The sequence below is a fragment of the Neoarius graeffei genome, chromosome 6, assembly GCF_027579695.1.
Source record: "Neoarius graeffei isolate fNeoGra1 chromosome 6, fNeoGra1.pri, whole genome shotgun sequence".
NCBI lineage: Eukaryota > Metazoa > Chordata > Actinopteri > Siluriformes > Ariidae > Neoarius > Neoarius graeffei.
The window spans coordinates 4412860-4435920 of record NC_083574.1 but is presented as its reverse complement, the minus strand read 5'-3'; the positions used below and the strand labels follow the sequence as shown (position 1 = coordinate 4435920).

Sequence of the window (23061 nt, the reverse complement as noted above, 5' to 3'; positions counted from 1 at the left end):
CACTGTCCTATCCAATAAAGGTGCAAAAAGCCCAAAAAATATCTTTAAAAAAAAAAAAGAAAGGCCCTTGAACCCGGACCTTCTTGCTGTGAGGCGACAGCGCTAACCACTACACCACCGTGCCGCCCATGGAGTAAAGTGTAACTCTATAAAAATTAATGAATGGATGGATGAATACATCAGGAAGCGAGCAGAAAGAAAACCAAAAGAAGCAAAGAAAGGAGTAAGAAAGAAAGAAATAAGGAAAGAAACAAGCGAGAGAGAGAAAAGAAAGTATCACAGAAAGGCAAGCTCAAATAGATAGATAGATAGATAAGGTGCCTTTAAAGTACTCAGTGTCTGTAACTGAGTGTAAAAGCACGCGGTGTTTATCGCAGCCTGTGCTCCGTGATGTTTCATCTCCAGCCGTGTGAACGTTCCAGCGTTTTCTCCGGAGGTCAAGTCAGCTCGTGAGGCCGTGAGTGCCGAAGTGTTCGATTGAACCACACAGCTGCACCTTCACTCCAGGTCCAGTCCGGCCGGTTAATATTACCGCGCGGTGTATCGCACAGCTCATTATCAGCGCCCAGACAACCTCAGAGCAGCTCTCAAGGACGCTGAGCTTTACTGAGAGACGCGTGGATTCCATCCAAACACCTTCCTTGAGTGGAGACAGAGAAGTGAACGGAATAAAGCGTGTCTCGGATGAGAGAGCGACAGAACCTGGGTCGGGGAACCTTTTGTGATGTGAAAGTTCGGCGGTGGAGAAAGAAAGAAAGACTGAAAGAAGGAAAGGAAATGCAGTCATTTTATCGTTTTCTCTCTTTCTGTCACACACACTCCTACACACACACACACACACACACACACACACACACACACACACACACACACACACACACACTCTCATCAACACTATGTCCAGACTTCTCCGGGAAAACCCCAGAGTCGTGACACACACAGTTTCGGTGCATGAACGTCTTTTTCCAGAAGCTCGCTCCTTCACTGCTCAATCATAATTACTCAGATTACTCCGAACTCGGTCACTTCTTCTTCTTCTGTTTTACATTTTTGCTTTATATGTGTGTGTGTGTGTGTGTGTGTGTGTGTGTGTGTGTGTGTGTGTGTGTGTGTGTGTGTAAGGTGCACGGCTGTGTGTTTGCACTCAGGTTATAAATGGCTTCCAAAGCCTTGTGTAAACACGCGCTCTTTAGCCAGAGGACAGATTAGGGACGCGATGTTAGCGCCTCAGTGCTACACGGCTACACAAACAAGCAGCCATTAACGAGAGCAGACACTGAGATTTTCACAAACTGCTCCGGGATCTGGGCAAGATTTTAATCCAAATCGGCCTCCATCATCGTGCGTATACAGCGGATACAAAAACTTTACACACCCTGAAAAAAAAGAAAAAAAATATCTGCAGCTTTCTGTGATAAAAAAAACATGATAAAATATTTCAGATCCCCCGTCCTTTAATGTGAAACAACAGCCAACAACATTCAAATAAAAAAAAAAATACATAAAAAACAATATATGGCATATATATATATATATATATATATATATATATATATATATATATATATATATTAGTGCTGTCAAGCGATTAAAATATTTAATCGCGATTAATGTCGCGACTGTCATAGTTAACTCGCGATTAATCGCAATTTAATCGCACATTTTTGTCACATGAAAAACCACTGTAATTCTCTTATCAGCATAAAAAAGTGAATGGGCTTGCTCACCGTTCGAACTACGGGGGTACTCGGGGGATCCGAGATCCCCTGAAACAGACATGAGATCCCTTGAAAACATGATTTGGGAAATGTTGGGGGGTCTCTAAAATATTGGCAAAATGATGTTTATTGACATAGCAATCGTGTGTAACGGGAAGCATTTGCATATCCGAAGTGAGCGCGCGATGGAGATCTGCGCTCTGAGACTAGCGCAAGCACGCCCCCAAGGGAAAAAAGGGACCCCCCGAAAATATCGGCATAGTTCGAACACTGGTTGTACCAATGTTTTGTTTTGTTTTTTTTATTGCAGAGCATAACACGTCTTGTCACAGCCACTGCAAAGTCGGGCTGGAGCCGCCGATGGGAAAACGAAACCTAAGCCGAGCACCGTGGCTCTTCGGGGGAGGGCAGAGGACTCTGGCTGTGCGGGGCGTGGCATTACAGTCTAGCTGCTATCGTTTTTCTAAGCAAAGTCTCTGTTCCAAGTTCCTGGCAGTTTCAAAAGCTTATGAAAAACCTACATCATGTCACAGAGCGTTAATCTCACGATAAAAAAATTATCGCCGTTAAAATTGAGTCAAGTTAACGCGTTAATAACGCGACATTTTTGACAGCACTAATATATATATATATATATATACAACCACTGACAATTTTTACATCTTTCAGAATGGGTCATGTGACCGTGCTCAGACTTAACCAATTACGTCCAAGTAACAATAATAATACACCGATCGTTAATAAAGTCTTGAATTGTTTCTCAGCCAAAGAGCTTAAAAAGCGTCACAAGGTAAAAGATATCAATCAAGTGACGTGGACAAAATAATTTCTAAAGCATAAAATACAGTAAATCCAGGACAGGAGGATGTCGATAAACCTACGGCGACATTAAAGGAGTTGTAAGTACTCCTTACTCCCTGCATGTGACATGTCGTATGTCTGAAAAACGTGTTACGATCGAATGAGAGCAACGTTTCAACTAATTCCATAACATAATTCGAAAAGATATGTTATATTTGGGACAAAAACAAGACGCCTGAAGAACACTGTACACTCTGTGAAGCATGGTGGTGGTGGCATTACACTTTGAGCTGCTTCTTTTCAGCTGGACCTGAAGCTCTAGTCAAGATAGACTCATGGATAGTGGTTCGAATATCGAGATATTTTGGCACAAAAATGGCACAATGTTGTTTCACAAACCAAAGGTGCTTTAGGACAGAATGAGTTAAGGGGTGTGAATGCTTGTGCAACCTATTTATTGTAATTTTTTTTTCGTTCTTTCTGAAATATTGCTGTTTGTTTTATCTTGAATCTTGCTATCAGGATTATGATGCTATCATGTGGTGTGGACATTTTTTTTTTAAAAATATATCCATTCTATATCCACTGACCGGCCACTTTAATCGGAACTTGTTGTTGATTCTAAGATCCCTGTTCTTGGCTGCAGGAGCAGAACCCAATGTGCTCGTCTTTCTGTTGTTGCATGAATGCTGAGATGCTTTTCTGCTCACCACGGTTGGAAAGAGTGATTATGAGTTACTATATCCTTCCTGGCAGCTCAATCTGGCATAATCACGGCATTTGTTTCCACCAACAGAACTGTCGCTCACTTGTTCTCTCGATGTATGTTTTTTATTTTCCGCACCATTCGGTGTAAACTCTCGAGACTGTTGATCGTGTGTGAAAACCCCAGGAGGAGATCAGCAGTTTCTGAAATACTCAAACCAAAAATACTCATCTGGCTCAAACCGACACCCATGCCACAGTGAAAGAAAGAAAGTCACACTTCACTGTGAGATCACAATTTTTCCCGTTCTGATGCTTTAAGAGAATATTAACCGAAGCTCTTGATTTGTATCTGCGTGATTTGATGCATCGTGCTGCTGTCGAGGGATCGGCTGATTACAGAACTGCATCAAACACAACAGCAGGTGCACGTAGGGGTGTTCCTAATAAAGTGGCCGACGAGTGTATGAACACGGCAATGTAAAAAAGAAAGAAAGAAAGAAAGAAAGAAAGAAAGAGCACGGTGTGAAGTGAAAATGATACAAATGCAATCATGGATCAAACGTACAGTTGTAGCTGGGTATAAAAGAGGTTAGAAGATCAGTGTGTGTGTGTGTGTGTGTGTGTGTGTGTGTGTGTGTGTGTGAGGATTGCTACAGGAAATGAAAGTGGGCTCCCTGGAGGAAACGGATCAGTGTAATGACTCAACGAGAGCTTCTCCTGCTCCTTCACTAACCTCCGTGCATCCTCTGCAAATCACACACACACACACACACACACACACACACAAACACACACACAAACCACAACTATCCTGGCTCTGAGACAGATGCTTGACGCACAGTGCACCCTCACACACTTTAAACGCACCGAAAATCTCGACAAGGATGGAGAAATGCATGAAATCCCTGGGACAACTCCTGATTTATTTTCTTCTCATGTAGATCTTCATCGTTCTCCATTTCGTTCTGAAATATCTCATGTTAAAAACACGATCCAGACACTTAAAAGCTCTGAGACGCAGTCAGTTATCTTGCATCTCGCATGTTTTAAAAACAAGGCAGTATTTCTGTCTTGTATTTCAGAGTTATGTTTCAATAAATTCACTAAAACAAGTGTTTTATATCTTTAATTAGAAGGATTTTTTGGTATATATATATATATATATATATATATATATATATATATATATATATATATATATATATATATATATCCATTGACTTTTTTTACTGTAAATGAATTACTCAGTATGTTTATTTTATGAACATTTTCAAGATGCAAATAAAATATATAATGATTTAATGTATACAAAAAGCCTTCTTGATATTTTTGGAGCAATCGCTGCTTTTATTTCTGATTTATTTCCTTATTTATTTCATATTATATACAGTTAAGGCCAAAAGTTTACATACACCTCAAGTCAAACTATCCAAACTCTATTTATTTATTTATTTATTTTTCCCATGACTTCATACATATCCACGACACTGGCTCTTTAATCAGCCTGGAAGATTCCAGAAATGAACGTCACGACTTTTCTAACCGTCTGATTGTGATCATTAGGGCTTAACTGGGAGATTACAGAGACACTGCATCTTTCAGGCACCACAGAGGCACCAGTTAAGCCCGAGGGATGGTCCGAAAGGTCCGACTGAAGCCCCAGACAACGCCTACGGAAGTGGTGGAGGATTTGGAGGCATCATGTAAGTACAAACATGTACATCTCCATTCATGAAGCGCTTGGATTTGAACGAATTTATTCATAAATAGTTTGTACAAGTGTTTACACAAGAAATCTGGTCATGATAAAAATTAAAAAAAAAAGTTTGAAGCTGACTCGTGCTCATAAGGGTGTGTAAATTTATGCACAGGAAGACGAACTAATGTAAACCTTGATTTGATCGAGTCCACTCAGTCAGGGATGAAGAGCACCATCAAGGACATTTCATGAAAAACAGTTGTTTTGTCTGACTGGCATTAATTAAAGAATGTTAACGTGAACCAACATAAACACAGCGCGGTATAAACGAAGCCGTAAACCAGAAACAAAAACCTCAGCTGATGGAAGATTTCACGCTCACTTATTAGTATTATTATTAGTCTTAGTAGTATTATATATTTAAATAATATTATCTGGCTTTTTTTGTGGTCTATCAGATATATTCCATTCAGCTAGTACGATACTGAGCGAGTCGAAGACGAGTAGCTGAATGGAATATATCTGATAGAACACGAAAAAAAGCCAGACATTATTATTATTATTATTATTATTATTATTATTATACATACACATTCCTTTCGGGTGTTCAACGCATCTTTCTCTTTCAAAATTCTCTCAAAATCTTCCATATTTAACAAAGCAAACCTGGCAGCCATGTTTGTTTACAAATTGTCCCAGCCGCTCGCTAGCGCGGAAGTTTTACGTCTCTGACGTGTGACGTCATGTTGTCTTGACAACCATGCAACATTGTAAATCATATTCAACGCTCATTCTCCATTGGGTACAGTGACGTAATACACATAGGATAAGCGATATGCTAACAATATTGCATGCTATCGAACCAAATGAATGAAACCCGCTAGAAGGGAATAGAACACGTTTTTATTCCATCAAAAAAGTGTCCTGTGTGTATAATAATATGTTATTAAATATGTTTATTGTAATGGAAGTGAGTCAAAGTAACTTCCACTTCTGTTTTTTCAGACTTTACCCTGAGTGTTCATTTTGCGCTCCGTCTGCGCACATAACCTTTTATGGAGTTTTGTGGGCGGTCCTACATGCAAATGAGCTGAATCAGGAAAACTCTTTGTACTTTACAGGTGATCAGTGAACTGTACACAGGCGAGTACAATGAGAAACATCTTTTCCGGAACTTTTGTAAATTCTGGTGGAAAATCAAAGTTCAGTTTGGCTCATGGAAAAATTCACTCTCTCACACACACACACACACACACACACACACACACACACACACACACCATTTTAATGAAAGTTTGATAAGCGAGGCCGAGTGTGTGTGTGTGTGTGTGTGTGTGTGTGTGTGTGTGTGTGTGTGTGTGTGTGTAAACTTTTGACCTCAGGTGCAAATTGTTTAAGAGTTTGTTAGGTTTAGATTAGGAAAGAAACTACCATGTAAAGAAGCAAGGAAAAAAAATAATGATGATGATAATAATAAGAAAGAAAGAAAGAAAGAAAGAAAGAAAGAAAGAAAGAAAGAAAGAAAGAAAGAAAGAAAGAAAGAAAGAAGCAGACATATAGAAAGATCATTATATATTCAGATTGTGGTAAAGCGGTCGAGCGAGCATCATACTGAACTCTCTCTCTCTCTCTCTCTCTCTCTCTAGTTAAGACAAAGGAACCAATTCACTGCTTGTGTGTGCAAATGAATTGTTTTTTTTTTTTTGTGAAAAATTCTCAAAAATAAATCAAGTTTTTTTTTTTCCCCACAAAAAAGCACAAGCATCATGCAGCGTTACTGCGGCCTTAAGAGAACCGTCACACACAAACCCTGCCTCTTTCTAACCAATTAATCTGAAGGAAAAAACATCCTGGACTCATTTTTATCCTCGTTTAACCACCAAAATGGACGACACACTTTCTTTCTCTTTTTTTTTAACTTTTTAACCACAATAGTGAAGAACACTTTACAAATAAACAAATAAAAACAGTTTCCTTAAGACTTCAGCTGCGTTAAAATGTTATAAAGCAGCACAGTAGGTGTTGCATTTCTGCCTGAACACTTGTGAGCTTTCTGGAAGGGGTTTGGAGACAGTGACTGACGCACACACACACACACACACACACTCAAAACACACTTTTTCCAAAGAAAGAAAAAAATCTTCCAAGTATAATGAAATAGCAGGAATAATGGCCGTGCAACATGCATGTGCATATGACCTTAGGAATTCATGGACACACACACACACACACACACACACACAGGACTCCACATATGTTCACAGCTCCATCATTTCTCTAAGAGGACTAATAAGTGTATGTATGCGGTAAGATTTGTATCATGTAGGTACATAAAATGATGCTTATTGATTATTATATCCTTAAACACACACAAAATATGAAAACTATATATAATCTATAGTGTATGATTTTTTTTTCTTTAAAAGGGCACTAAACTTTACCATCAAGCATACCTTCTTCTGTGTCTTCGGTATATCGTATGATTTCCACAGAAATATGCAAAGTGCACCTTTAAAGCTTTTGGTCAGTCTTTTTTAAAGGTGCAATATGCACATTTCTGTTTAAAAATACAATTAAAGGTGCCATATGATAAAACTATGACAGTACTAGCAACAAGGAAACAAGGAAAAGTACACTCTAGCACTCTTTTTTTCTGAGTATTAAACACTTTAGGACGCGCCAGACTCTTTCCTGTGTTATATAAGTCATAACATAATAATAATAACCCTGACATAATAATAATCATAATAGCATTCTGTACATTTGACACGTGAACTGTACAAATGACGCTCTGAAATGTCAACGTGATGCTCTGAAATGGCAAGGATAAGTTCAACTGTGTGAAAAAATGAACATGTGAATGTAAATGAATGATTGAAGGACGGGGAATCACATGAGACAAACGATGCAAATGTGCAAAATGTAAATGTCACTTCAAAGCACATGAGTTAATTTTGGCTGTGAATCATGTTATCATTCATGCGTGATGTGAAATAATTATAGCACACTTTAGTCAGCGAAAGTACTGTAAGAGAAAGCAAATTATGCACACACACACACACACACACACACACACACACACACACACAGACACACGAATGAACGAAGCGACACAATCGATTCTATACTGAAGTCTTTAAGCGTTATAAACGTATCGTTAATGTTCATGTAAAAATTATTGAAAAAGAAAAATGTTAAATGAGTCGTTAGTGTTTGGGAAAGATTTAGAGTTTGTTTTTTTTCTCCCTCCGAGTCTGTTTGTGAAACTTCTGACAATAACTTGTGGCTTACGAGCATGAAATATAGCACCGGATGAAGGTTATGACGCATCATCGTCATCGTCCTTTCTAACACATCATTAGAGCTGATCTACTTCTCCTCGTTCTTTACTTATTTTTATTTATTTATTTATTTATTTTTAAATATTGGATCAGTTTTATTTATATTTTTTTTGGTCTGATCTAAAGACTTGTCATAATCAGACTTTTTTTTATTTTTCAAACTCTCTGTCACTTGTCTTGGATCAGGTCATGAATCAGATACACAGTGTATTTTTTTAATGGATTGTGGTTTTTTTTTTTTTTAGATGAACTTCCTGTAAAAACAAACCAGCTACACACAAAAAAGGGGGAAAAAAGCCAAAAACAAAAAAAATCCACAAAACACAGACGTTATGAAGCCCAAATTGCTTTTTGTTTTTATTATTGCATATCATATAATTGTATGAAATGAAAAATAAGCACATATGAACATCACTTATGGTTAGTGAGTGAAATAATTTTGCACAGCAAAATATATATATTTATATATATGAGATTTTTTTTTTTAATTAACATACTTAAAAAAATTTACTTGATGAATGGTATATTTCCATTTTATACAAGCAGGGTGTCAATCCCTGACTATAAAACAATGTCCAGACATTATTGATTATTATATTATTGCCTCGTAAATAATGAATTTACAACAACAACAACACAAACAAACAAACCAAAAAAAAAAAAAAAAAAGCCCTGCTCGACAATGTAACTAACACAAGATTGTAAGATCATGAACTCTCCAGCGATGCCACGAGATGGCTTTGTTTGTTTGGTTTATTTATTTATTTATTTTCTTTAATTAGCGTTCTAGATAGAGTCCATCGTATGATATGATGATGATGATGCTGCGTGATTAGCTACAGGCTACATTTTAGTGCAACTCAGTCCAAAATTATTCTTTTTTTATTTTTTCTCTTGAATTCACTGTTCCTCGCACCGACTCATTAAAAAAATTAATACTTTGGTTTCAAAAATGCAGTTCAGTGGGAGGATTTAAAGAAGGGCTACATTGATCAAACTGCTTTTTTCATGGCAAGCACATGCTGAAATAATAATAATAATAATAATAATAATAATAATAATAATAATAATAATAATAAAAGCTTCTACATCATAACAATCCTGCTGTATAATTAATACACACTGTGTGAGTCCTTTCAGTTCACCTTAACACTATGATAAGGAAAGAGTTTAGTGCATAGGGCAATGAACCTTACGTCTAAAGCCAAACTTTTTTCTTCTTTTTTTTTTCTTTTTTATGGCCTCCATCCATTCATCCATCCATCCATCAAGTCATAATCAACCTTCAGGCACACACATGACAGCAGTATTCTTCGATCGTTCACCCTGTGGTTTATTACACAAGTTTGATGTAAAAGAAAAAGAAAAAAAGAAAGCAGTCCGTTAAACAATCCTAACAGTTTTAGGCCCCAGTTTTAGACTCCATCTCTTTCTTTCTTTCTTTCTTTCTTTTTTTTTTTTAAGAATAAGGTCCTTGTCCCCTGAAACATGGCTTCCACTTGGCCAGCTCTCAACAGGAATGGGTTCAGTGCATGGGCTGCGTGTGGATGGCCGCTCAGGTCAATGCGGGAGGAGGGATGGTGCGAGGCGAGGATGTCCTTTCACTTTTTTGCACAATATTCCAAAAAAGTGACTTGGCAACAAACGAAGGAAGAGTATGAAGAATGCCATGCTGGAGTTATCCAAGTAAAAAAAAAAGTTCAGTTCTCTCTCAAGCAAAAAAAAAAAGTAATAATAATAATAATAATAATAATAATAATAATAATAATAATGAACCATACATGTCCAGCATGCAGGCAATAATATTAACACAGTCTCTCTCTCTCTCTCTCTCTTTTTTTTTGTCATTTTTGAAAAAAAATATGCAATGATGCAATGTCTATAGCTTCATATCAGTTTTGTCACCACACACACACACACACACAGGATAGGACAGGACGTATGACATGATAATGATGCAGGAAGGAAGGTGGCTTTGGGTCTCTGCGCCTCCATAAAAATGAACAATAATAATATTTAAAAAAAACAATAATAATAATTATAATAATAATGCACAAAGTTTGTACTGAAGGTCAGCAAGCTTTTTTTTTTTTTTTTTTAAGGACTGATGGACATCTGGGTGCATGCACAGAGTATCAAAAAATAGAAATGGCAATCAGGCAGTTTGTCAGGGAGGGAAAAGAAATAAAAATAAAAAAAAAACACATTTCAGATGTGTGCACGATGCATGTATGCACGGTTTAGGAATGAGGGGCTCCGAACAAACAAAAACAAGGAGGGGGTCTATAAAAGTATAAAAGCAAGAGGGTGGGTTTTAAAAGACCAAAAACAAACAAAAAAAACATCTGCTTGGTTTTCTCTCTCTCTCTTTTTTCTTTTTCTGTGATGATGATGATGATGATGATGATGATGATGTGCGCAACTCACATGAAAAACTCTGGGGAGGACGGGTTGTTGTCGCTGCTGGAGCCGGTGTTGTCGCGGAAGCCGCTGCCCACGAGCTTCTCGTACTTCTCCTTGTAGGCGTCGCGCTCGCGCATGAGGCGCGCGATCTCCTGCTTGAGGTGCTCGACCTGCTGCAGCAGCTGCGTCTTCTCGCCCTCGAGCACGTGACGCTGCTGCACGCGCTTGAAGCGGCACGACTGCGCGTATCCGCGGTTCTTCAGCGTCCGCCGCTTCTGCTTCAGCCGGATCACCTCCTCCTTACTGACGCCGCGCAGCTGCCGGTTCAGCTCGCGCACCGACATGGTGACGAGCTGCTCGTCCGTGAAGCGCTCCTCCACGTGCCCGTGTGCGTGCGCGTGTGCGTGCGCGTTTGCGTGCTGCTGCTGCTGGTGATGATGATGGTTATGGTTATTCGATGGATGCGCACTGCTGTTGCTGCTGCTGCTACTGCTGCTGCTGCTGCCGTTATGGTGATGGTGGTGGTGATGATGGTGAGGACCCGTGGCAGCGATCACGGCTGACACCACGGCCGGCCCGACTTCTTCTGCAGCGGGGAACTGCTGCGCCCGCGCGTAGCCGTCGAAGGCGTGCAGCTGGTGCGCGCTGCTGATCAGAGCCTCCATGGCGTCCTCAGCGCCGAACCCGAGAGCTTCTGCGTTTAACGGCGGCTGCTGATGCTGCTGCTGATGATGATGTTGTTGTTGTTGTTGATGTTGTTGTTGTTGTTGTTGATGTTGTTGTTGTTGCTGTTGTTGTTGTTGTTGTTGTTGCGCATAGCTACCCATCCAGTAAAAGTCCTCCAAGTGCGCTTTGGGTTCGCCCCCTGAACCGGGACTCGGCGCTGAGAAGCTCGGAGACGGCGGCACTGAGCTGCACGGTGTGCTCATCGGTGTAGAAGACAGAGAGCCTCCGGCGAGCAGGCGCCCACACTGGGTCAAACCGACGCGCTCGCTTTCCGCCGGCTCCTTCTTCACCTCGAACTTCATGAGGTCGAAATCGTTGACGTACTCCATGGCGAGAGGGCTGGTGGGCAGCTCGGTGGAGCTCAGCGCCAGCTCGGACGCCATGCGCTTCCCGGTGACGCTCCTCCACAGGGGCTGAAGGGCGGCAGTGAGCGCGGTGTGGGCCGGCAGAGAGTGAGCCAGCTTGATGTCTTGTGTTTTTCCTCTTTTCCTTCTTGAATGAAACTAAACAAAGATTGCAAAAAAAAAAAGAGAGAAGAAGATAAGTCCTTTCCCCCCTTTTCTTTTCCTCTCTGCTCCTTTCTTTTCCCAGGCTTTCCTTTCAACTCCAATCTTTACGCACACTGTCTGTCCCGCAGACGCATCCGAGATCCCAGCTGCAGCTCTTCACTCTCTCTCTCTCTCTCTCTCTCTCGGCATGGAAGACTTTCTGTGCGCTCTCCGTCGCCTCCTGAATCACATCCTGCTGCACACCGCACAAGAGAAGTTTAAAAGAAAGAAATAAAGAAATGGAGGAAATGCACTTGGAGCGGTTGCGCGGCTCGGACCTGAGGACCGTGTGGGAGTTACAGTATTTTGAAAAGCCAACACAACGGCAGATGAGTTTAAAAGCATTGCTGAGCGTTACAGCTCTCTGACGTCACGAGCCGAACGTGAAATTGACTCGGAGGGACAGCCAATAGGGTGCCTCCTCCAGCCTAATTAGCATATCAGAGCAGGAACCAAAAACTTTTTCTTTTTTTTCCCCCCTCAGCTGACTGTCAGCTGGACTCCTTAACTCTTTACTCTTAACTCTTTCACACCACGTTTGAATTATTATTATTATTATTATTATTATTATTATTATTATTAATTTTTCCCAGTCACCTGCTCCTGAGGCTTTAACAGCACCATTGTGCATTCTATTATATAGCTAGATAGCTAGATGTTTTTTTTTTCTTCTTAACATCTGGCAGCTACGTGATGGACGTGAATCCTGCCCCAGCATGCACAACAAGACAAGTGAAAACAAGACACTTGATTTTGCACATTAGGGTTTGGAAATCTCCTGCATTTGCTTTGGTTTGTGGCGAAAATGCAGCTTTAAAACATGCACTTTATGAACAAAGATAAATATTAATTGAAAGAAAGAAAGAAAGAAAGAAAGAAAGAAAGAAAGAAAGAGGGGGAGGGGTGTTGGGAGGTTGCAACAGACTCCTGTGACATTTCTGACTAAGCACCGAAAGGGCTTGTGCTCTTTTGCGCAACTCAACAGCGCCCCCTGTTGGATATAGACTACAGAATTTCCTGTAATAATAGGGAGATTCCATCTTTATTGCACTGTAATACTGGATCATTCACTGAAAACACACCAAATCCAGGTTTTAATAAACTATTTAAAAATTATTAATAATTAATTTACTCAAAGATCAGCACTCAGAGGAGGACAGTGTGCTGAATTATGGAAGGAAATGTTGTGAAGTGCTGAACAACTGAGTCAGACAGAAGAGGATTGGTGCAAAGACTCAGAGTGTCATACAGTTGTTTGTTGGTTTGTTTGTTTATGTGTTTAATAAAGAGAACAGTCCAGCAGGGTGTGTGAAAGTATATGAGAAAGTGTTCAGTTGTGTGGAGTTTGTGATTACTGTCTCAGGCAAAGATTCAGGAAGCTAGGATAATAATAATAATAATAATAATAATAATAATAATAATAATAATAATAATAATAATATCAGCAAACTACATTCAACTATGAGATAAATTGTGTTTTGTATGATGTCTGGAAATGTTCAGTGGACTTTCTGACTACTGAGACAGACAGACAGACAGACAGACAGACAGACAGACAGACAGACAGACAGGCCAGCTACATGAGCAAAGATTCAGACTGTTATAAGATAATTTTTCTTTAAAAACTGATTTGATATTTTCAACAGATGATCTCCAGCTCTCCATGAGGAGACCAACAACGTGTTAAATAATGTCAGAAAATGTTCAGTGGAGTGAGTTTTTAGTACAAACTCAGCCAGGCAGGTATGAACAAAGCCTCGGACTAATATACAATCTTTTTTTTTAATTAAAAATAATTACCCAGCCTCCTCCAACTCGTACACCAACACTCTATAAGGAGATGTGTGTTCAGTCCTGTGAAGTTCCTGACGACTGAATCAGGCAGACCGGATCGAACAAAGACCCAGACAACTACAAAAAATAATCAGGAGTTCATTTTATTATTAAAAACTCATAATGATAATAATAATACATTGAATTATCTACTGTACGTAAAGTCCAGCTCTGCACTCCTCCACACTTCCTGCTCCAACACCAGATCCTCTCCACCTCTGCTTCTGCCTTCATCTAGTCACACATTAATCACCTGAGCTGTACATTGTCCTCGACCTGCCACATTCATTCATTTATTACTTTCCCTTTCTCCTTATAGATCAGATCTTAGCAAGAGCTTTACATTCAGTGCTTCTTTAGCAAACACCATTTACTGCATGGCGTAAATTTCAGCATTAATGGATCATAAGCAATGCTAAGCCCAGGAACGCTTCTGTGAATAGATTTAAAAAAAAAGAAAATAAGAAACTACATCAAATAACTTTCAAGCATGTACAATACATTATCCAGTAACTGAGTAAATCCACGACTGATACAAAATAATGTTTCATTAAAAGAAAAAAAAAAAGAAAAGAAAAATAATTACACCCACTGATTTGAGTTCAGGATATTTTTTATTTATTTATTTTTTAAATAAAATTTAATACCCAGGGCGGCACGGTGGTGTAGTGGTTAGCACTGTCGCCTCACAGCAAGAAGGTTCTGGGTTCGAGCCCCGTGGCCGGCGAGGGCCTTTCTGTGCGGAGTTTGCATGTTCTCCCCGTGTCCGCGTGGGTTTCCTCCGGGTGCTCCGGTTTCCCCCACAGTCCAAAGACATGCAGGTTAGGTTAACTGGTGACTCTAAATTGAGCGTAGGTGTGAATGTGAGTGTGAATGGTTGTCTGTGTCTATGTGTCAGCCCTGTGATGACCTGGCGACTTGTCCAGGGTGTACCCTGCCTTTCGCCCGTAGTCAGCTGGGATAGGCTCCAGCTTGCCTGTGACCCTGTAGAAGGATAAAGCAGCTAGAGATAATGGATGGATGGGATTTAATACCCATGGACCAATTTACATAACTAACTCTAATTTATGACTTATTTTTAATTCTAAGTCATTAGAACACTCATTCATTTTGGTGCACTTATATACCACTTGAACTAATTCATCGAGTCAAGATTTTTTGTCATTGGGTGGGACGACGAAATCAAACTACGTCGCCAAATAGTGACAGACCTGTGTTTTCCCTCTCTCTTTCTCCCCTCCCCCTCTCCCTACTCTATCTGTCCCTCTGAGTTACATGTCAATCCTGAGGTTGACCCTTTATTTCTCAGACTGTAGACTCTAAAAATGTTTTTATTCAAAAAAAAAAAGAAAAGATTTTATCCCTCTTGAGCAACCCTTAAAGACAGGGTAGATCATTTTGGAGAAACCAGTATAAGAGTAAGCTAGATTATGAAAGTTTACAACCAAAAAATCCCATCCTCTCACTTCAGGCCTCCCTCCAAAACACATGAACGCACACCGCCTGACCACCGCCTGACCACTGCTGGAGGACAAGTCCATGAGAGACAGCACTGGAGGGATGAGCTTAGCGTAGCACATCGTTGTCATATCCAACTTCATCATGTCTCATTCATGTGTAAGAAAACACCTAATGTTATCATAAAATAAACAAACAAACAAACAACAAACATGGCGAATGTTAGTCCTCACAGCTGTCGACTCACTCGCTCGCTTTAGCACTACGTCTGCAAAATAGAATGTCTGCCTCGCCTTGTGGAAGACTCTGGTCATGTGCAATGAGTGTATCGGCAGAGTGCACCCAGATAGACTTTTTATTGTCAGAACATTTGATTTAATAATTTGTCAGGATTTCAAGAGAATATTTTGAAGAAATATCACAGAAAATGCATCTAAAACAGACATCCTTGCCTTAAAAGTAGTATCGAGAACAGTATCGGATCTAGAATGGTTTCCTATTGGATAATGGTTCCAAGTGGAATCTTTTCAGGAGCTTAAAGAACCCATGATGAATCCAAGAATGTTAATAAAAATAATAATAATAATAATAATAATAATAATAATAATAATAATTATTATTATTATTATTATTATTATTATTATTATTATTATTTATAACCCTGAAGTGTTCTTGATTTGTCTGCCTTGAAAGTGGAACCTTGAAAGTACCTACAACAAATCTGCAAGGAGAACCTTTTCAGGAAGAGTTCGTAAGAGCTCATAATTAATCAGAAGAACCCAAGAAGAACCTTCTTTTTTGGTACATTTCTAATTTTTAACTCTCTCTCTCTCTCTCTTGCTCTCTCTCTCTCTGCCTGGATGTGCATGTGTTTTTCTGTCATGCATTCAGCCGTATTTCTTCCTTTCACATCCAAAATAAAAACTTTGCTCCACGCTCAAGCGAAGCACAGACAGCCGCACGACGTGGTTTGCATTTCGCAGCGCCGAGCACGAGGCACGCGCCCGGCGCATTTGGAAGACATGTCAGTGTGCGGCGGCCAGGCCTTGGCACTCGGCTGACAAATAGCGAATTCATGATGGTGAGAAAAGCCTGTAATCATACACTCGGTATATCTCCAGGAAGACGTTATGATCTCATCCTCAGCGTGCTCGGTATTTTTAGAGGTCGCGTTAAGCTGAGCGTAATGATAGGTGGCACCAGGCGAGTCTTCGACTTGCAATGAAAGACGCAATGTGACACAAAGTTATGCATATGTGTAATAAATTCAAAAAGGTCTGCTTTTTTGTATTGGCATGAACATTTTTTTTCTCTCACATGCTTTTACTTATTTTTTTTTTTAAATATCGGATAAATGTGTGTGATTTTCTTTAAAATTCATCAATAAATAAGTCACTTGTTCAACATGACTCTGAGAATGACCAAGAAAGGCCACTGATTCAAAAAAAGAGTTGATGATGATGATGATGATGATTTCGAAGCCCATGTATGACTGTTCCTAAACATTCACATCGCGTAGATTCTGTCTGTATCTCATACACTATATGTTACACACACATGTCGTATGAAGGTTTATCTCCAGGACTGAGAAACCAAAGTCTGCTGAAACTCCAAACCGTTGTGCCACAGACATGATTACTGCGCAGGCTGTTATCAGAAAGGTCAAAATTGCTGAAATTTTTTGTACTAATATGGAAAGTAAGGCACAGACATACATTTCGCGAGTCCTTTTTGGTTTTGTGAGTGTATATCCAGCAGAGTGCTGCTGAATTCTGGATTGTGATTGGTCAGAAGAGACGGTGTTGATTAATTTTCTGTAAGAGCAGCTCTGACAGTAGTGCAGCTGCAAATCACAGGGTTATATTCATGCACTCGGTGTAATACGTTACAAAATAAACAGTGGCTTATAAAGTGGACGATGCACATTAATGGATTAAACTCGTGTGGAGTTTTCCCTAAAGCGGAATTTTATTTAACGTTTATGGAAGGCGTGTGCAGTGTCAGCGTTTTGTCACAGAAAAGCTGGAACTTTTTCACATCTTTATGCATCTTGCGGTTTTGTCAAAAACATCACACGTTGTGTGTGTGTGTGTGTGTGTGTTTATATACTACTGAGGACCAAATGTCCCCACAATGATAGTAAAACTGAGAATCTCTACCTTGTGGGGGCATTCGGATGGTCTCCACAAGAAATTGCTGGGAATTTTTTTTTTTTTAGATAGATAGATAGATAGATAGATAGATAGATAGATAGATAGATAGATAGATAGATAGATAGATAAGTAAATAAATAAATAAATGAGCCAGAAAGTTTCCATTTCATTACTGAGGTTGAGGTTAGGGTTAGGTTTTCGGTGCAGGCACAGCATTAATTAACTGCAATAATAATTATGTGAATATAAGGTCCTCACAATGATAGTGAGATAAACATGTGTGTGTGTGTGTGTGTGTGTGTTTAAAAACTACAGAGGACCAAATGTCCCCACAATAATAGTAAAATCTGACAATTTGAACCTTTTTCAGACATTCGGATGGTCCCCGCAAGAAATTGCTGTTGTGCTTTTTTAAAGATAGATAGATAGATAGATAGATAGATAGATAGATAGATAGATAGATAGATAGATAGATAGATAGATAGATAAGTAAATAAATAAATAAATAAATGAGCCAGAAAGTTTCCATTTCATTACTGAGGTTGAGGTTAGGGTTAGGTTTTCGGTGCAGGCACAGCATTAATTAACTGCAATAATAATTATGTGAATGTAAGGTCCTCACAATGATAGTGAGATAAACATATGCGTGTGTGTGTGTGTGTGTGTGTTTAAAAACTACTGAGGACCAAATGTCCCCACAATAATAGTAAAATCTGACAATTTGAACCTTTTGCAGACATGCAGATGGTCCCCGCAAGAAATTGCTGTTGTGCTTTTTTTAAAGATAGATAGATAGATAGATAGATAGATAGACAGACAGACAGACAGACAGACAGACAGACAGATAGATAGATAGATAGATAGATAGATAGATAGATAGATAGATAGATAGATAGATAGATAGATAGATAGATAGATAGATAGATGAGCCAAAAAGTTTCCATTTCATTACTGAGGTTGAGGTTAGGGTTAGGTTTTCGGTGCAGGCACAGCATTAATTAACTGCAATAATAATTATGTGAATGTAAGGGCCTCACAATGATAGTGAGATAAACGTGTGTGTGTGTGTGTGTGTGTGTGTGTGTGTGTGTGTGTTTTCTTGTCTTATTAAACTCAAGAAAGCAACAACAACAAAAAAGTCTGGTGAAGCTTTTTATCTGCTATAATGTAACTGAAAATGTGCTCCATGTCGTTCCACAACATTAAATGTAACAATAAATGGCTAATAAATTTGATATTGTTGTTTAATTAATTTTAGAAAATGTAATCACGGGCAAATCTGCATGGTATAAACAGAATAAAACATGCTGATATTATAAAATAATAAACAGATTTTAGTTAAGCTAGAAATTAAAAGAGGTACAGTGTACAGTATAAGGTCTAAGGCTGAGTATCTGTAGCCACTGTATTTTCCACTCGTGCGGTTTCAGAATGACTTTAACCCTTAACCCTCGATTCAGTCACAAATAAACAGAGTTCAAATGTCAGCTCTGACACTTCAGATTGATTTTTGTGAGCTTATCTGTGTTGTTTCTTCACCGTGTTGCAAAACCTACAGTGATCACTGTGTTGGTAATTAACGAGGACGGCATTGTCTCGACATGTTGATCATGTCTGGATGCGAAGACGGAGTGCAGACTTCAGACCACAAAGTGGAAAAAAAGGTATCAGTCATTTAGGCTGAGAATTTGCGAAGCTGAGATGAGAGAGAGACAGAGTGAGTGAGAGAGAGAGAGAGAGATGGAACATGTGAAGGAAGTTTCAGTCGTATGGTACGTGACAGAAGGCATCACAGCAGCTTAAATAGAGATATGACTAATGTTTGTCAAAAAAAAGGATGTGAAAACTGAATTGGGTTCAACTGCTGTGCTTGATGTGTAGCCTGTGATAAGGGCTGTTCCTCACCAAGAACGGGGGAAGAAAATACTCAAGTCACTGCATTACTACCACTACTTTACTATCCTTCGCTTAAGCACTTTAATTAATTTTGCCATATTTATATGAAAACGAAGATTTCTACCCTCAGTTAATTACATTACAATAATCCTGAAGTTTTTATTTCAGAGTTTAAAGTCTCAAAGTTTTCTTCTTCTCATCCAGCCAGTAACTGTATGCTATACATCAATGTCAATCGAACAGAATTTGATTCACATTTCAGTTTCAAGAATCCCATCGAACTGATCAGTGTAGAAATAAAACAATCACGCGAATTTCATCATCTGCACAGAACTACTCATGCTTTCATAAATTTATTCATGTTGACACATCGGCTGGATAAAAACAGACAGTTTAAAGTCTCGAAAATGTGACACCGTCACAGGTCTAGCGCCCCTGCTGGCTGGTTCGGGTATAACATGTAGCCCTGCTCATCCCTTTCCATGTTACCTTTCTCATCAGTTAGTTTTCCTTCTTCTGATGTCTGGACTGTACATATTTTATTTCCCTCCAGAAATTATCATCATTATTTATTTATTTACTTTTAAAAACATTATTCCATTACACTCTCACCGGCCACTTTAATAGGAACTTCTTGTTAATTCTAAGATCCCTGTTCTTGGCTGCAGGAGCGGAACCCAATGCGGTCTTCTGTTCTGCTGTTGCTGAGATGCTTTTCTGCTCACCACGGTTGTAAAGAGTGATTATATGAATTACTATCTCCTTCCTGGCAGCTCAAACTGCTCAATCTGTCCATTTTCTGATCTCTGACCCTCTCTTATCAACAAGGCATCTGTTTCCACCCACAGAACTATCACTTAGTCATTCAACTCAACTGACCTCAGTGTTTTTTTTTTTTTTGCACCATTCTGTGTAAACTCGAGAGAGTGTTTGCTATGTGTGAAAAGCTCAGGAGGAGATCAGCAATTTCTGAAATACTCAAATCAAACCAACAGTCCATCTGGCTCAAACCAACACCCATGCGACAGTGAAAGAAAGTCACACTTCACTGTGAGGTCACAATTTTGTCCATTCTGATGTTTGAACATCGTGAACGTTAACTGAAGCTCTTGATTTGTATCTGCATGATTTGATGCATCGTGGATTGGCTGATTAGAGAACTGCATCAAACTGAACAACAGGTGGATGAGGGTTTCGAATAAAGTGGCCGTTGAAAAACTGTCAACGTTGTGAAGTTTTCTGAAAAGGGAAATGTGCTTGTTTAACATTTGTGGAATGAGTCTCCAGTGTCAGAGGTGAAGCTGCAATGAGGTAAAAGAATAATAAAAACAGGAAATAAATTGTTATTGAATCCATACAAAGAAAATTAGCATTGGCTAAAAGGAATAGAACCTTGTTCTTTTGCTTTTCTTACTTATTCGAGTCTTACAGGTCGAGAAGTTCAGTGTTTCTTCTCCCAGCAGAGACTTCAATGTCGTGAGGAGAGTATATAAGGCCACCACCTCTCTAAAGTCCATCATGAACTAACTATCAAACGTAGGACTATCTTGAGACACATTTGAAGCTGATCCATCTTTCCATCAACAGATTAGTGAGAGACGCTCTCAGAATCTCAATTTTCACCCAGCTTACAGAATGTGGGCAGAGCTCCGGGGTAATTACATTAACTCATCTATCATCGACAGCTACACGCCATGAGGTCAAAGCCTGAGAGGACACGGCTGGTTAAACGATCAACCTGAGCAGAAGAGCTGGGCATCTGCTTCCCTCTGTTCTGAGTAGACAGAACGCTAGCCGAGTTGTGCTCCTGTGCTGTAACCTGTAGGGTAAGTCGTTGGATTGGATTTAGATCGGACATCATTGTGGTGCAGCGATAACACAGTCACCAGTAGTCAACCAACGACTTTGAAGCATAAAGGTGTTAAGGGTGTAATGCTAATGCTAAGCATGCTAGGTTACGTATCTGTGAAATTTTACACAAGTGTCAGTCTGTCTAATCTGATACAGCAAACATGCCGGCATTTTACATCTGAGATATTACAAAAAGTCACAGTGTGTACTTGAAAACTGGTCCAGAAATATCAGCCTGTCCAATCCAAGACAGGACGCAAACATCAAGCAGTCCAATCTAAATCAGTACACAAATGTCATTCTGACCAACATTCAACGAATGTCTAATTCTGTATCAGCTGAAGTACAGAAATGTGAGATTACCTAATCTGATTTTAGATTAGATGGTTTTAGATTACATTTGTGCTATTTTTGATTGAATGGACACATATTTCAGATTGAACAGACAGACAGACAGACAGACCTTTTTGCTATATTACATCAGACAGATTGACATTTGGGTACTATTTCATATTGGACAAGCTAAAATGTTTCCTCTATCAGATTGTACAGGCCTGTGTTCATGTACTGTTTTTTTTTTTTTCAGATTGGACTGACTTAGTTTTGTGTATTTTTTCAGATTTAACAGCTTAAAATCTGAATTTGTGCACAATTGTCAGTCTGTCCAATCTAAAATATTAAACAAATGTATATCCAATCTGAAATAATGCACACACATCAATCTATCACACAAAGGTTAGTCTGTCTGATCTGAAAGGGTAAATAAATACAGGCCTGGCCGATCTGAAACAGTACAGAAATGCAAATCTGTCTAATCTAAAATTTTCAATAAATCTCAGTCTGTTCATGGCAAAGTAGAGAAGAGATTTAAGACTGTCCAATTTGAAACAGTACACCAATCTCAATCTGTCCAATCTGAAATAGTAATAGTAAATGTAACATCATAAATGAACATCGGCTTGTCCAATCTGATAAAGCAAACATTTCAGTATGTCCAATCTGAAATAATACACAAACATCAGTCTGTCCAATCTAATATAGCAAGCAATCATATTGTTCTGTCCAATCTAAATAAATGGTGTACTGTCATATCTGAAATAATACATGCATTTCACTCAGTCCAATCTGAAATTGTACATGAACAGAGGCCTGTCTAATCTGATAAAGCAAACATTTCAGGCTGTACGATATGAAATAGCACACACTGTATATGGTTATTCAAACAACCAGAGCACACGTTATACTGTCTAATCTAAAATAATACACAGACATGATTTTGTCCAATATGAGCTAAATATTACCTGTCCAATATCAAATAGTTTACAAATGTCTGGAATTAATGCATTAAAAAGAGGTGTGGCTCGGAGATATCCAATCAAATCCGACTCTTTATATAGCAGTAGCATGACATGATGATGTATTTTTCTTTTAGAAATCCAAAATAGAGGCCAAGATTTAAACAAAGACACAACCCTCGTCTCTCACTCATCCTCAGTGTGGATATGTCCAAAAACACACACATTCAGATTTATTCACAAACATTATTCAACAGAAAATCTCTCCGACATTCCGCGAGGTGAAATTACACTTCAGTGGCCTCGGTGTCAACATCTGTGCAGCTGTGCTGCAATCTGTATCATTTCCTTCTCAGATCAAACTATTGATCTCCTGCAATCACAAGCTGGTTATGTGGAAATACAACGATTGAGCGTCAGTGAGCCCTTTCATCCATACACCAGAACACAAATCAAAAACAACAACAGCAAACAAACACAGAGGTAAACATTAGAGGTAAAATAATAGATTTTAATCCCAAAAATACAGAACGACATTTAAAACAAGGAAGATTAAGTCAGAATAAAATATAAAAATAAATAAATAAAACAACACAAATATGAACAAAGATGAATAAAAATAAGCAATGCA

The 23061-nt window shown here is 39.0% G+C and overlaps 1 protein-coding gene across 3 annotated transcripts in view; it reads right to left on the bottom strand.

Moving 5' to 3' along the window:
- Window positions 1–12292, bottom strand: part of mafa (MAF bZIP transcription factor a) — a 99707-nt gene extending 87415 nt beyond the window's left edge. For all 3 annotated transcript variants that reach the window (XM_060923202.1, XM_060923204.1, XM_060923203.1), the window contains exon 1: window positions 10695–12292. In XM_060923202.1, coding sequence (XP_060779185.1) covers window positions 10695–11779 — 1085 coding nt within the window. In that variant the 5' untranslated portion in view covers window positions 11780–12292. The remainder of the gene's footprint in view (window positions 1–10694) is intronic.
- Between the last annotated feature and the right edge of the window lie 10769 nt (window positions 12293–23061).